At 34.8% G+C, this 14,529-nt stretch overlaps 1 protein-coding gene across 13 annotated transcripts in view; it reads right to left on the bottom strand.

The window, feature by feature from the left end:
- OSBPL8 (oxysterol binding protein like 8) overlaps window positions 1-14,529 on the bottom strand; it is a 153,013-nt gene that overhangs the window by 4,956 nt on the left and 133,528 nt on the right. For all 13 annotated transcript variants that reach the window (XM_019755048.2, XM_019755050.2, XM_074325392.1 and 10 more), the window contains 7 exons: window positions 12,715-12,812; window positions 11,116-11,205; window positions 9,720-9,856; window positions 7,934-8,119; window positions 7,503-7,590; window positions 3,339-3,444; window positions 1,565-1,667 (listed from right to left, as the gene is read on the bottom strand). In XM_019755048.2, the coding sequence (XP_019610607.2) occupies window positions 1,565-1,667; window positions 3,339-3,444; window positions 7,503-7,590; window positions 7,934-8,119; window positions 9,720-9,856; window positions 11,116-11,205; window positions 12,715-12,812 (808 nt within the window). The remainder of the gene's footprint in view (window positions 1-1,564; window positions 1,668-3,338; window positions 3,445-7,502; window positions 7,591-7,933; window positions 8,120-9,719; window positions 9,857-11,115; window positions 11,206-12,714; window positions 12,813-14,529) is intronic.

Raw genomic sequence — 14,529 nt, 5'->3', positions numbered from 1 at the left:
TTAATGATGCATCAAACATAGTTATTAAGTTTGATAATGTGAAATATATCACCTTCTCTGTAATCACAGTAGTTTTAAAACAAAATTTTTGCTTCTTACCGTGTTTCCCTAAAAATAAGACCTAACCAGAAAATAAGCCCTAGCGTGATTTTTCAGGATGACATTCCTTGAACATAAGCCCTACTATGTCTTTTGGAGCAAAACTTAATATAAGACCTGGTTTTCTTTTTGGGGAAACACGGCAGTTGGCCCACTAAGATTCCTTTATCTTTACGTTAGGGAGCTAAAGGGAGAATTGGAGAAAAACCCTAAACTGCCCAGGAAAAAAATAATACAACAGATTTTATGGCATTCCTAACTTGAAGAATACTCTACAGGCATTTCATATGCTAATAAAAATGTTAATTTAGTCTTGAAATGAGCTTAAATTATCCTCAAGCCACCCTAAATGTTTTTGGCTAAGAAGAGCTCATCAGTGAAGACCGTTAATGCAGAAGACACACTCCCCGCTCTAAAGGAGCTCATGGGCCAATGGATGGTAAACACACACAACAACTCTGTAGTGTAGTCAGCACTCAAAAGGAGTATGTATAGGGAGCTGAACCAGTGAAGTGGAGGGATTATTAACGCTACCGGGCAGGGTGAGTGATGAGAAATGTCACAAAAAGGGTGGCATTTGAGTTATATTCCGAGGGATAAACAGAGATTTTCTTGACGGGCAGGGTAGGAGGAAGGGCAATCTAAGAAGTGGACTGAGTATGCACAAAGATCCAAAGATAAGAGAGTGCACTATATTCCTGAGATGTGAGGACTCAGGACTTGAGCATGGGATAGGTGTAGGGGAATGGCAGGTGAGGCTGTAGATGAAAATAGCAACTCAATATGAATCATAAAATCACCATGAACAGAGAAAACATCTTTAAAAAAATCTTCCAGATCACCTAGCACTAAATGAATACACAAAAGCAAGCTGGCTAATATTTAAAAATGTAACATCTGATATAGCAATGAGAGGCAATCAATCTGAACTCATGATAGCCTTAGCAATGAAGCAGGATAAGGACCCTTTTCCCTCCAAGGAACCTTCCTAAGTGTTAATGACCTTTATTTTAGTTGCTGGATCATGGGAGAGTGTGCGGGGAAGGTGTGGGACTGCAAGTGGAGCACTCGAAGGACTCAGGGTAGTGGCTATTTACCCACTGTTTGGAAGTATTTCAATAACTGGTGCACTGCAGTTGAATATTAACCACATACAAAGGGGACTGCAGAGGTCTTTGCTGACTCAGAAACCTCCCCACATCCACAGCCAACCCAGCTACACTCCTGGTATGCTACTGCAATAACGTAATGAGATTCCACTCTACCCTCACAAATGAGGAAAAACCTCCCCCTCTTCCCCAATATTTTAGTGCTGAAAGAATTTCATATGTTTCAGTCATCAGGTGACAAAAGTCAAGGTTCTATTTTAGCTTAGAAATGATATAAAAATGTAGAGTTTGCATATGATTTCCTACGAAACTACTCCTCTCGATTCAAATGAATAGTCACTTTCAGTATATATTACCTTTTAATTTCTTCTTGTGTTTGTTTTATAGATTCGATGGAATTCTGAATGTCTCCCAGCTCTATACCTTTCTTTCTTCTTGTGCTTGGTTTTACTGATTGAGCTAAAAGGACATTTAGAATAAACTTGGTGAAAATAGTGAACATATTTAATTGTAAACAATCCTCAGCTTAATAATTCTCATGTAATAAAAATTTTCCTAGGCATTATTTTATAGTTTAGAGATTAACATAATAATACTAATACTCTGCATTTCTGAAGTTTTAATCATTATTTCAAAACTAGAACACTACAGGTATATTTAAAGTAACCACGAATTAATTTCAGATGGCATCAGTTTTATTTTTTAACAAATATAAATGGACAAAAATAGTTCATTAAAAATACATATATTAATTTGGAGAAGGTATTGCTCTCTTCTGTCTCTTGTACATTTGTCTCCATCTGAAGAAGTCAGCTTTTCTTGCCCCCTTTTCAGTTTTTTATTAATTGTTAATGTTATCTTTATTCCCCTAGTCTCCCAAACTTTAAACCTTTTCAATTGGTTTTGGTATCTTTTCTAGAAATTTTTATTGTAATTCCCCTCTCACATCTGTTCCTTCCTTTCCATTTTTCTTCAGATCTTAACCTCTTTCTCCCAATCTCAGTTTTGTCATTTGTAAAATAGGGATAATAACACTCAAACTTCATATGGTTGTAATAAGGTGTATTTAACATCCAGTTTGTCACATGTTAAGGACTCACTAAATGTCAGCTGATACATTATAGGTAATATAGTAGTGGAGGGATAAGAGAGTAGCCAAAATATCTGCATATGCAACATATGTATGTGTGTGGCCTTGGGCAGATTAATCTCAGTTTCCTTTTCTGCAAAATGGAAACAACAGTGTAATTCTCCATTGTAGCACACTAGTATCATGCATTTCCTGCTGTTAAACCTTTATTAATTTTATCCCTCTCCTATTCCAGTAGCCTGTACCCTACCGTGCATTCTCAAGCCTAGATTGCTGTAGTCCACTACAACTCACTAGGGTTGCTCTAAGAACATTCCCTCAGACTGAATTCAGCTACTTTTCCTTTCAACTCTTTACCATTTTCATCTACTAATTTCCTGATATTTATAATTTATTCACTTCTAGTGTTATCTCTGCAAAAATGAGCTCCCCAGCTCAGTGTAAGCTTAATGATTATGGCATTAAAAAAATTTATTTTTCAGTGTCTCAGACAGTACCTTAACTTTTTCTTGATTATATCGCAATGTAGTTCAACACAACTGACACATTATTTGACTTAAGAATGGCACACTAGTTAATTTAGTCCATAATGTTGATACAGTTCTTTTTACTTGTCTGTGATGTCTAAACAATACAATAATTTTGAGAATGAAAAACTGTTTTGAAGTGTGGAACTGAGCTCAAAGCTCAAAAAATGCTTCCTGCATTGAATCTAGGAAGCTATTAACATTTTTTTCAGAAGCTAACAGGGCATAAGAGCCACACTACAGTGTGGTTCTTGATTTGCATGTTTCACTCTTTTGTTTTCATTCCTCGTGCCCTTATCTGTAGCCTGGTCTTGAAATTTATCTATAATGTAAAATAGGGTTTTTTTTGTTTTGGTTTGGTTTTTTTGCATACCATCCCTGCCCCCTTCAAAACTCTTGTACATCTTCTTAAGTTAATATGAAAACTATTTTGGTATATCAAACATAGCATAGTACTATCCTTTTAAAAATTTAGACTCCTATAGTGAATTAATCTGCAATAAATATTTTTACCTTCACTTCCCGATGAGTCCTGGATATCAGGTTCCGGGGAGGAATAGCCTTTTGCCACTTTCTTCTGTTGCCTGGTTGGCTTATGTTTCAATTTTGGGACGCTAACCTAAAAAATAAATCATGCTACAATGTGAATTTGCACTGAATTTTGTAATTAAAGACCAATGTTGTAGAACTGTCAAAACTATTTGTTCATGGGCACAATACTTAGAGATACAAACAAAGATGAAATAGTCTAACTAAAACTTAACAAATAAGATGTGATACACTTATATAATCATATTGTCTTATTTAATTTTAATAGGAAATATCAATTTGGCACAAATATCAAAAAGCATAAAAAATATACAATGAAGAGTTTCCCTCTCACTCCTGATCCCTATCTACCCCATCCCCTCTCCACTAAATAGATACTCACTGCTATTTGTTTGTATATCTTTCAAGAGATATTTTTATGCACACACAAATATGAATACATATCCCCCCCACTGTTCTAACTCCATCAGTTAGTACCTCTAGTTCAATGTTAAATAATAGTGTTGTTTTTAATCATCTTATCTTGTTCCCAACATTAGAAACATTTCCACTGAATGATGTTGGGTTTCCAATGAAATTATTTAGATTATTTACTTTTTCTAGTATCTGCATAAGGTAGAAAGCATCTTATAATAAATAAAAATGATATTATTTTGCAGAGCATGATTTAAATTTACTGAAAGCATTTGAGTGCATGCACAAGATTCAAAAGCATATTAAACCATCAACTAGGACTAAATTTTCCGAGAATAATAAACTTTAGACTTTATCCTATTAATAGGCTTGCAATTTTGGAAGTAAAATCTTAAATTTAAAAACTCCAATGCAAGAGAAGAAACTAGAATCAGAAGGGCAAGGTAAATTACTTAGAAAAACAGGGAACCAGTGGTCATACACCTTTAACCCTGCTCTTCCCTGTTTACTGTTTTAAATAGAAATGATCCCCAAATAATTTTCTCCCCAACTTCACATTCTCTCCTTCCCTCAGTCCCTAGTAACCTCTAATCTTTCTATGAATTTTCCTATATTTTATTTTATATTATGAGTAGAATCATACAACATTTGTTCATTTGTGTTTCACTTATTTCACTTAGCATAATATTTTCAGAGTTTATCCACGTTGTAGCATGTAGCAGAATTTCATTCTTTTTATGGCTGAATAATATTCCATTGTAAGTATATACCACATTTTGTTTACCCATCTATTGATGGACACCTGAATTGTTTTCACCTTTTGGCTAATGTGAATAATGATCTTCTATCCATTATTGCTAGTGGTAGACTTAAGTATCCATCTATTGTTATAGAATGGTCTATTTCTCTCTTTATTCTGTCAATGTTTGAATCATATATTGGGGCTTCACTGATTTGTACATATGTAATTGTTATATATTCTTGACAAATTGACTCTTTTAACAAAATACAATGTCCTTGTCTCTTAAAAGTTTTTTAATTAAAGTCTATTTTGTCTGATATTAGAATAGCCATCCCAGCTCTTCTTTGGTTATTATTTGTATAGAATAACTTGTTCCATCCTTTCATTTTACTCTATTTGTGTCTTTGATCTAAAGTGAGTCTCTTGTAGATAGCACATAGTTCGATCATGTTTGTCTTCATCTATTCTGCCAATCTGCCTTTTGATTAGAGAGCTTAAGCCATTTAAATGTAATGTAATTACTGACTACAAAGGACTTACTTCTGCCATTTCACTGTTTTCTGTATGTCTTACACTTTTTTTGTTCCTCATTTCGTCCATTACTCCTTTTGTGTTTAGCTGATTTTTTTGGGTAGTAAAATCGTCAATTCCCTTCTCATTTCCTTTTGTATACATGTTTTAGATATTTTCTTTATGGTTACATAGGGATGACATTTACATCTAAATTTATAACAATCTAGCTTGAACTGATACCAACTCAATTTCAGTAACACACAAAAACTTTGCTACTATACAGCTCCATCCTTCCTCTCTTTAGGTTGTTGTCACAAATTACACCTTTATACACTGTATGCCCAATAATAGATTTGTAATTATTATTCATTCTGCTTTTAAATGCCGTAGAAAACAAAAAGTGGAGTTATACTTGTAAATTAAAACTATAATAACATTGGGCTTTTATGTTTGCCCAACTATTTATTTTTACTGAAAATCTTTATTTTTCATACAGCTTTAGTTTCATTTCAATCTGAACAACTCCCTTTAGCATTTCTTGGAGGGCAGGTCTAGGGGCAGTGAACTCCCTCTTTTATTTATCTGGAAATGTCTCAATTTCCCCCCCATTTTTGAAGTACAGTTTTGAAAGACAGAATTCTTGGTTGACAACTTTTTTCTTCCAACACTTCATGCCTTCTGGCCTCCATAGTTTTTGATGTAAAATTGGCTGTTATGCCTATTGAGGATTCCCTCATATGTGACAAGTTGCTTCTCTCTTACTGCTTTCAAGGCTCTCTTGGCTTTTGATAGTTTGTGTATAATGTCTCAGTATGGGTCTCTGCATTTATCCTACTTGGAATTTGTTGAACTTCTTGGGTTTGTAGATACATGTCTTTCACTAAATTTGGGGATTTGGAGGACTTCTTTCTTCAAATATGCCTTTGCCTCTTTTTCTTTCTCTTCTATTTCTGTGACTCCCTTAATGCATATGATCCACTTGATCGTGCCTCATAGGTCCCTTAGGCTCTGTTCGCTTTCCTTCATTCTTTTGTTTCTCAGACTGAATAATTTCAATTGTCCTGTACCTAAATTTGCTGAATGTCTTTTGTCAGCCCAAATCTTAGTTTTAGTCATTACATTTTTAAGCTCCAGAATTTATTTGATTCCTTTGTATAATTTCTCTTTATTGATATTCTGATTTGATTTATACATCTTTTTCTTGATTTCCTTTGGTTCTCTGTCCCTGTTTCCTTTAACTCTTTGAGCATATTTAAGACTGCTGTACTCAAGGCTTCGTTTGTTAAGTCTGGTATCTGTACTTCATCAGGGATAGTTTCTGTCAATGTATTTTATTCATTTTAATGGGTCATACTTGTCTGTTTCTCTGTATGCTTATAATTCTTTGTTGAAAACTAAACATCTGAATATTATAATGTGGTGACTCTGGAAATAAGATTCTCCACCTTCCCCAGCGTTTGCTGTTTTCTGGATTGCTGAAGTTGTTCAGTGAATTTCCCAAACTATTTTTGCAAAAACTGTATTCCCTGTTGTGCACGGTCACTGATGTCTCTGTTCCTTAGCTGTTCAGTTAGTATTTTGACAGAGATTTCCTTAAACACCAATAGGTAAACAAATAAAAACAAAACAAAAACAAAAACAAAAAAATACTCTCCCAGTCTTAGCAGACTGGCTCTATGCAGGGGCACTCCTTCAACACTTAGCCAGTCTTGCATAGAACCTTGGTATTAGCCTTAGGCAAAACTTAGGGTTTTCTTTTCTGAGCAAAAACATCTTGCCTTGGACATTTTCATGGCTTTCTAAATTTCCCTGTTCATATGGGGCTTTCCAATGCCCTAGTTTGCCAAAAAATCTCTCCCCTGCTTTTGTTTCTGTCTATTGTATGTTTCAATGGTAATCTTTTTTCCTGGGTGTCTGCAGTTTGTTAGTTTGGCTTGTAGTACTTCCAAGCATTGCCTGCAGCCTTTCTAGCTGAGCTCTGAGTTAGATGAAACAGAGCTGTGGGCCCTGCATATATCCTCAAGTAGCCCCCAGACAAATTACAATAGATGTACGAAACAATTTGTGAGCTCTGCTCTGCTCCCTGTGGAACCATGGCTCAGGCTGTGAATCTGGGAACCCTTCAATGTCACTGCATCAGGGAGGAGTTGGTGCAAGGGCAGTAAAAATGCCATAAAGCTTTCCTACTGCTTTGAACTTACCTCTTTCTTGAGTCAATGTTCACTTAATTGCTACAAACCTCGAACTGTTTCTCAGATTTCTGGGAAATTTGGTTCTGGCAGTCTGCTTGTTTTTTTTTACGTTTCTTTTGGGGGGACAAGAGCTTGGAGCTGCCCAGTCTGCTGACCTAAAATTTTAAACTTTGAAACCAAATTTTAAATGTTGGTGGCCAAATATACTAGTAAGGATTTAAAACTTTTATATGCCTAGCAGATCTAGTTAGTTTTTTTATCACATACCATTGGAGTGCGATGTTTCACTTTGGTCTGGATAACACCATCTTTCTCGAACTGTATCATATCATTAAGTGGGTCCCATGGTCTAGTACTACATAAGTAAAAAGAACACCATTTGTTTAATGACTAAATAAAACACTCAAAAATTTTCTCAAAGTTTAGATTAGATGAGATTTTCATTAGTAATTATAAACCCAGCTGTTAGATTAAGATTTTTTATATCTAATCTTCTGATTCTCAGCTTATTTTATAGGCTAACTATTATCATGGAGTCAAATTAATAATGAATGGAACATCAAATTTAAAATCTCACACTAATTTATATATCTATGACTTAATAAAAAACCACTCCAACTAACAATAAAAATTCTAGAAATGAAGGCAACAAACTATGTTCATACAGTGTTTGTAATGTACTCTCTTTAAGTACTTACTCTGCAAACTTGTAATGCCATTCTCCTGTGAGTGGATCAAGTTCAAATAATTTGCAAGTCCACTCTTCATTTTTTGTTTTCCGATTTCTGGCAGCTTGTCTTTGAGCTTCTTCTAAAACACATTTCTCTTGTGTAGCTTCTGTTTGGTCTTTGGCATTTATGGCTCGAGTTACCCGCTGCCAGAGTCTAATACACGTGCAAAACAGTATTTAAAAAGCAACAGAAAATCAAATCTACATTGAGTAGGTTTGAATCCCCGTAAGAGAAAATGATGCCCATGTGGGTTTCTGGCTTTGACAAAGCTTATGCTTAGCTACTTGGAAATGAGTCAAGATATAATAAGTGGTACCTGGAGTAGAGTAACACAGTGAAGACTAATTTTTTTTCTTGGCAAGAAAAATTTATTACATGGGTTCTTAAACATATGGCAATGAATGGCTGACCCAATGATAGGAATGTAATGAAGTCTAATAAGATCCACTGGCCTCAAAGACCCAACAGTGTAATGCCATGCTTCCCAACCTTGAATGCAGGAATTATCAGGGAACTGTTAAAATCAGAATCTTTGGTAGGCCCAAGTATTGGTTTTTTAAAATGTTTCCCAGATGATTTTAATGTTCAGTCAGTGTTGAGAACCACCAATTAAACAGAAAAGACTACTGAGGTAAAATTTTTTCCCCTACTAAAGTTTAGTTTTTTTATCAGATAAATAAAAATTTAATACCTATATTCCACCCATCTGGGAAGACAACATGTTGGGACTGAAAGAACCAAAGGCTTTGGAATTAGACAGACGAGAGTTGAATCCTAGATCTGCAACTTCTTGGCTGGGGAATTTAGAGTTACTTATACTGTCTATGACTCATTTTAAAAATATGTTAAATTATACCCACACCTCAAAAATTGTATGCCTTGGTAAAGCTTCACTCTGGATGAAGAGCATCATGTGATTACAGCTGGAACAGAATTTTTAGAACTGGTGCATACATATTCTTCCATCTCTGACAACCTCAATTTTGAGTGTAGAAGGAAAGTACACATAGATTTGAGTCCCATTAGACAGAACGATAACGCACGTGGGAACATGTAGTGAGGACTAAACTGCATAATGTATATACAGTACCCAGTATAGTGTCTTTTACACAGACGCGCCCCCACCCCCCCACCCGTTTCTCCAAACATAAAGAAATATATAGTAAGAATAAAACTGGGCAATGTATATACAATATTTTGGTTCAAAAGTATTACAGATCTAATAAGATATAACAAAGAACAGAAACTATGGCCTTAATCATTACCCAGCCTATGTAAGTCCTCTAGAAGCCTGCATGTCCAGGGGCATTTTTTTTTTTTTTTTGCATTATTCTTATATTTTAGAAAATGAAACAAAAGTAGATTTTGTGCTACATCCTTCACCGAGAGTTTTACGTGACTCACCCAGGTTAGAAAACAGCTACTAGATAAAAAAACCAAGAATCATTAGTTACTCCCATAATTTTATGAACACAAACTAGAAGTTGTTTTTTATTTTAATAGGCTCTGGAACACACAAGAAAAGAAAGGAAAAAAAATGAGAAGTTTTAGTTTTGAGCTGCAGGAAAGCAGTATGATTTGTATTATAGGTATTTATTTGACATTTACATAAACTAAAACAGAATCCCACAAATGTTAAACTATTTTGCTGAATTAAAATGACTGAAGACAGAGAAAAGTGCCCACGCTATTGAGGGATTAAAGAAAAAATACTCTTTATCATCATGAAATTAGCTGAAAAATGTACACTTACTTCTCCGATTCAAAGTCTCCCTGTTCTTCAAATTTTACGGTGTGCCTTATTAATCTCCATTGCTTAATGTCTGGTGTTGGATTCCAGAAAACCTCGGAATTATCAGTCTTTTTGTCATTAATAAAAACTTCACTATCCTGTATTTTAAAATATTAAAAATTAATGTAGAGAATTATATTTATTTAAAAATTATTGAAAAGAGGATTATATAGCATAGTAGTGATACTTTCTTCCTGATACTTAATCCCACAGTTAAACACATTTTTAAAACAAATAAAACTAGCACTTTTCCAAAAGCCCCAAATCTCTTGTCATTTTAATAAAAACATTAAAATTAAATAGTGAATACTAGTCATTTTAAAATTCGATTGAATACACAGGAAATCACAGGATTTTACAAGTTTTACTTCAAAAAGCAAATTTCAAACAATTACATGCAAAGCCTCAACAACTATGTCTGAGCTGCCAGTGGACCAGCATTTGCTGCAGCCATAAAGAGATACACACAATCTATGTAGAAAAATCCAACAGAGCCTTTCTTGGCATTAAAAATTTGAGCACAATATTAGAAATTCCATTAAAAAACACGCAAACTTTTATATTTTTTTCCAAACGATATTCAGATAGAATTTTAAAAATTACAAAGCGTATGTGGCCTCTTAGTTGAGTTTCTAGGGCGTTTCATTTCATTCTCTTCTATTTCTTATCATTTTCTGCTTATTATAATGCAGAAAACAGTATACATTGTTCACAGTGAGAGTGCATCTAGGCAGTAACATGATATAGTCCTTTTTATTCATTTAAGCTTGTCTTAACAAAATTACATAGTGTGAATTTAGGTTAGCAGAGAATAAAAGCCATTGCTCTCATTTACCACTATATAATTTCCATGTTCCTCAAAAGGAAATATAACTCTAGTTGGAAATGGCCCTTCGTTCTAGGTGAGAGGCAGTATACTGCTGTTCATAAAAGCACAGCCCTGGAGGCAAAGTACCTGGGCTAGAATTCTCACTCCATCACTTACTTTGAGCAAATTATTTAAACTCTCCATGCCTTAACAGTGTCCTCTGTAAAATGGGGACAATAACAGACTCACCTTATAGGATTATTATATTAAATGTTAAATGAGTTAATATAAGGAACATTTTTAAATAATTCAGTACATAGTAACTGATATATAAGTGTTAGCTGGTTTTGTTGATTTAAAATTTTGGAAACATAAAATATCACGTAAAACTAAGTATTATTGATAACAGATCAACATCAAAATACTTGTTAAGCTGAAGCTTATGTTAAATAATGATGCTTTTATCAATGGAATAAGTGAGTTTATAAAATGTGATTATTTTTTCACAGAATAAAATTCTTTTGTTAAGCGAAAATAAAAAATACTTACCCAATGGCCTTCCAAAGTAGCTAGGACTTCTTTTCCCAGTTTAAGTTTCCCTGATATTTGATTAACATAGTCACTGCTACCTAGAAATGGCTTTTAAAAGAGAAAATGTTAAAGAAACATTTTGCTTTTAATTTGTATTTACATACAATGTAAACAAAAAACAACAACAGAAAAAGTAACTGTATAGTTACAGTGCTATTGAAGGCCCAAATAGTGAAATACTGACTCAAATTTTAGTCAGAAATGTTCAATAAAAAGAAATGTGAATTTGTTGCTGTGGAAAAGGAGGTTAAAAAGCATAAAATGTGAAGTGCAGATAAACATATTGAGAAAGGTCACACCGACATAACTGACTCAAATCCTGTGCTCTGTTACTGTCACAATATATGAAGCAATAACAACTCGGTAAACTTAAGGGATTTAACTCAGCTATTGAAAGAAATAACACCCCTTCCTTCAAAATAAAACAGTAAAACAATACCCAACCATACAAACAAAAATTTGCTAAAATGAAAAAAATAAGCAAACAAAGGGTACTGTATCTAATAATACTTAAAAGAGAAAATACTTATTAGAGAAAACTGGTTATCAACATAGGAGCTACTAATGAATCTTCAACAGTTCATATTAATAGAAGTATTTTTATCTGAACACAATGTACGGTCTTACACCAACCACAGTGAAAAGGTCTTAAATTTCTTTCACTCTAAGCCAGACATTATTTTCCAAAGATGGTCGTAAGCATACTTACCCTTCCCCCACTAGCCCACATGCTTTTCCCCAGTGAGACCTTGCCATCCTCCCACTCACTGAGAAGTGAGGCCTACATGCCTTCCCCCTTGAATGTGGATGGGTTTATAACTCTTCAACTACTAGACTATGGAGGAAGTGACATAATTTGATTTTTGAGGTTAGGTCCTGGGCGGTGATGCAGCGTTCACCTTGCTCACAAGGACACTCGCACTAGGAACCCTGAGCTGCCAAGTAAGCCAGCACTCTGTGAGGAAGCCAAGCGCCATGGGAAGGCTGCGCGCACGGTCATTCACATCAGCAGTCCTCGTCTCTCAGTCATCCCAGCCAGGCCTGGGACATGTCACTGATGAGCCTTCTGTCACTCGTAGCCTGCAAGTCTTCCTGAGGCTCCAGACATTACGGAGCAGAGACAAGTCATCTTCATGTGCCCTGTCCAAATTCCTGACCCACAGAACCCCTAAGGGTTGGAACACGGTTGTGTTTAAGCTTGTGAGTTTGCGAGTAAATTGTTAGGCAGAAACAGTAACTAACACAACTCTGTCAGAATGCACACAGATATAGCTCAAGCTGATACAGACTTTCTGGTATTTTGTAAAGCAATGCTGTAATTTACTGAAAAATTTCTATCCATTCACATTTAAAATCTCAGCTCCTATACAACACTAACCATTTTATAATTAAAATAAAAAATAAAAAAATGATGGCTTTGTGTTGATTTGGAGCTTCCAAGGCTGCCCTTTCATGAATTCTGTGTTCTTATCTTTAGTCTTTAATTAGGCACTAAACTGTACTCTTTGTTAGGTGATAATTCCTATTAGGTGATACCTCCTATTACTCTCTACTAACCTTTAGTTTGAATTCAAGTATTGCACTGTATCCAGTTTTTTGACATGTAATATTGACTGTTCCACCAAGCTCCAGCGTCATTGTGCCATAAAGAATTCCTAAAGGAAAACACAACTTTGATAAAAGGCTGAAGAGATAGAGACAATGGTTAATAACAAGCATCTTTAATCTAAATTTGTTCTAGGAGAAACTAATAAGGAAAAGATATTCTGTCCCACTCAATAACAATCTGTAATTAAACACATAAAGTTGGTTTCGTAGGATTTAAATAGATAAGAGTTGATCTACATTATCTGCAGATTCCATATTTGCAAATTCACCTACTCACTAAAATATATTAGTAACCCCTAAACCAATACTTATAGCACTTCTGCAGTCAATCATGGACATGGGCAGAGTGGCAAAAATTTTGAGTTGTTCAATGTGCACATTCCCAGCTGCGGTGGAACAGGGAGACACTCTGCTTTCTTGTTTCAGCTCTCAGGTCGTAGGGAAACAGGTGTCTTTTTTGCAGTATAGTTAGTGCCACAGTTTTGTGCTTTTTGTTCATGACTTTACTGTTTAAAATGGCCCCAAATGTAGTACTGACATGCTGTCTAGTTTCCTAAGCACAGAAGGTTGTGATGTACCTTACGGAGAAAATATGTGTGTGAAAGCTTGGTTCTGACATGCATATATAGTACTGTGGGCTGTTAGTTCCATTTTCATGAGTCAACAACATATATTAAATGAAGTGTCTTTAAACAGAAACAAGGTTATGTATTGATTGGTTGATAAAAATGAGACAAGAGGCTCACAGAAGTGTTTCCCCTAGGAGCAGTGGCTCAATATTATTTAATTCAGTGTCTGTGGTTAATTTATAGAACAGAACTACTGCAAATAAGAAGAATGAATTGTATAAGACAAACAAAAATACCCCAAAATAGGTTCTGTAGCTAAAAGCCGGGGAAATTATGAGTTTAATAAAGTTAAACAAAAATTGTGCATATCTGTTGTTGGAATAAGCTGTTAAGACAGCCTTAATATACAAATACACAATGTTAATTTGTTGGGGAACAACTATGCAATGTTTCTCATATTTATTTGGCTATGGAACTCTTATTTTGTAAAATAATTTGTGAGACTAGTGATTTGGGGAACACATCCTAGAAAATACAAAGGGTAGAAAATAATCATTTCCTATGCTCATTTATAAGGGGTTATAATCACTTCTTTTTTCCATCAATAAAAACAACGCTATGAAAAAATTTTCCCCTGTTGATAGTTGGGTATGGTACTGGGTATCTACATGAAATATTTTATTTACTTCAAGTGATATAAAATTTTAAAATATATTTATCAATTCAATTCCTAATTTCAGGTATTTAACATCATGCTTATTTCTAGAACCACATGTGAAGCTCTAAGATTATCTAGCCTCAAGCCACAAGTTGGCCACTCTTGTACTCCGTACTAGGTAGGTTCATAGTACAGTAAATAGGAGTCAACGAGCCCGGATATTAGTCTCAGCATTCTTACTGACTAGCTGGTTTAGCCTTGGATAAGATTCTTAACCCCAGTTTTCTCATCTGTGAAATGAGGTCATAGTATATTTCTGTTTTCATGAATCTGTTCCTAGAATAAAGGATGATTACCCAAAAAGTTATTTTTAAGAAATGGGTTGGAAAGGAAGGTACAGACAATGAGCAACCTGAGTGTTTCAGCTGCTGCTCTATAGCACAGCAGTGCAGATGGCAGAGATCTTGGCACTGCCACATCCTAGTGGTGCAATATGGGGCATATTAACCTCATCGTACCTCCTTTTCCTTTTCCATA

Source organism: Rhinolophus sinicus, linkage group LG02 (genome assembly GCF_036562045.2).
Source record: "Rhinolophus sinicus isolate RSC01 linkage group LG02, ASM3656204v1, whole genome shotgun sequence".
Classification (NCBI taxonomy): Eukaryota; Metazoa; Chordata; class Mammalia; order Chiroptera; family Rhinolophidae; genus Rhinolophus; species Rhinolophus sinicus.
Note: the sequence above shows the minus strand (reverse complement) of the source record. Positions and strands in the feature narration are given on the sequence as shown.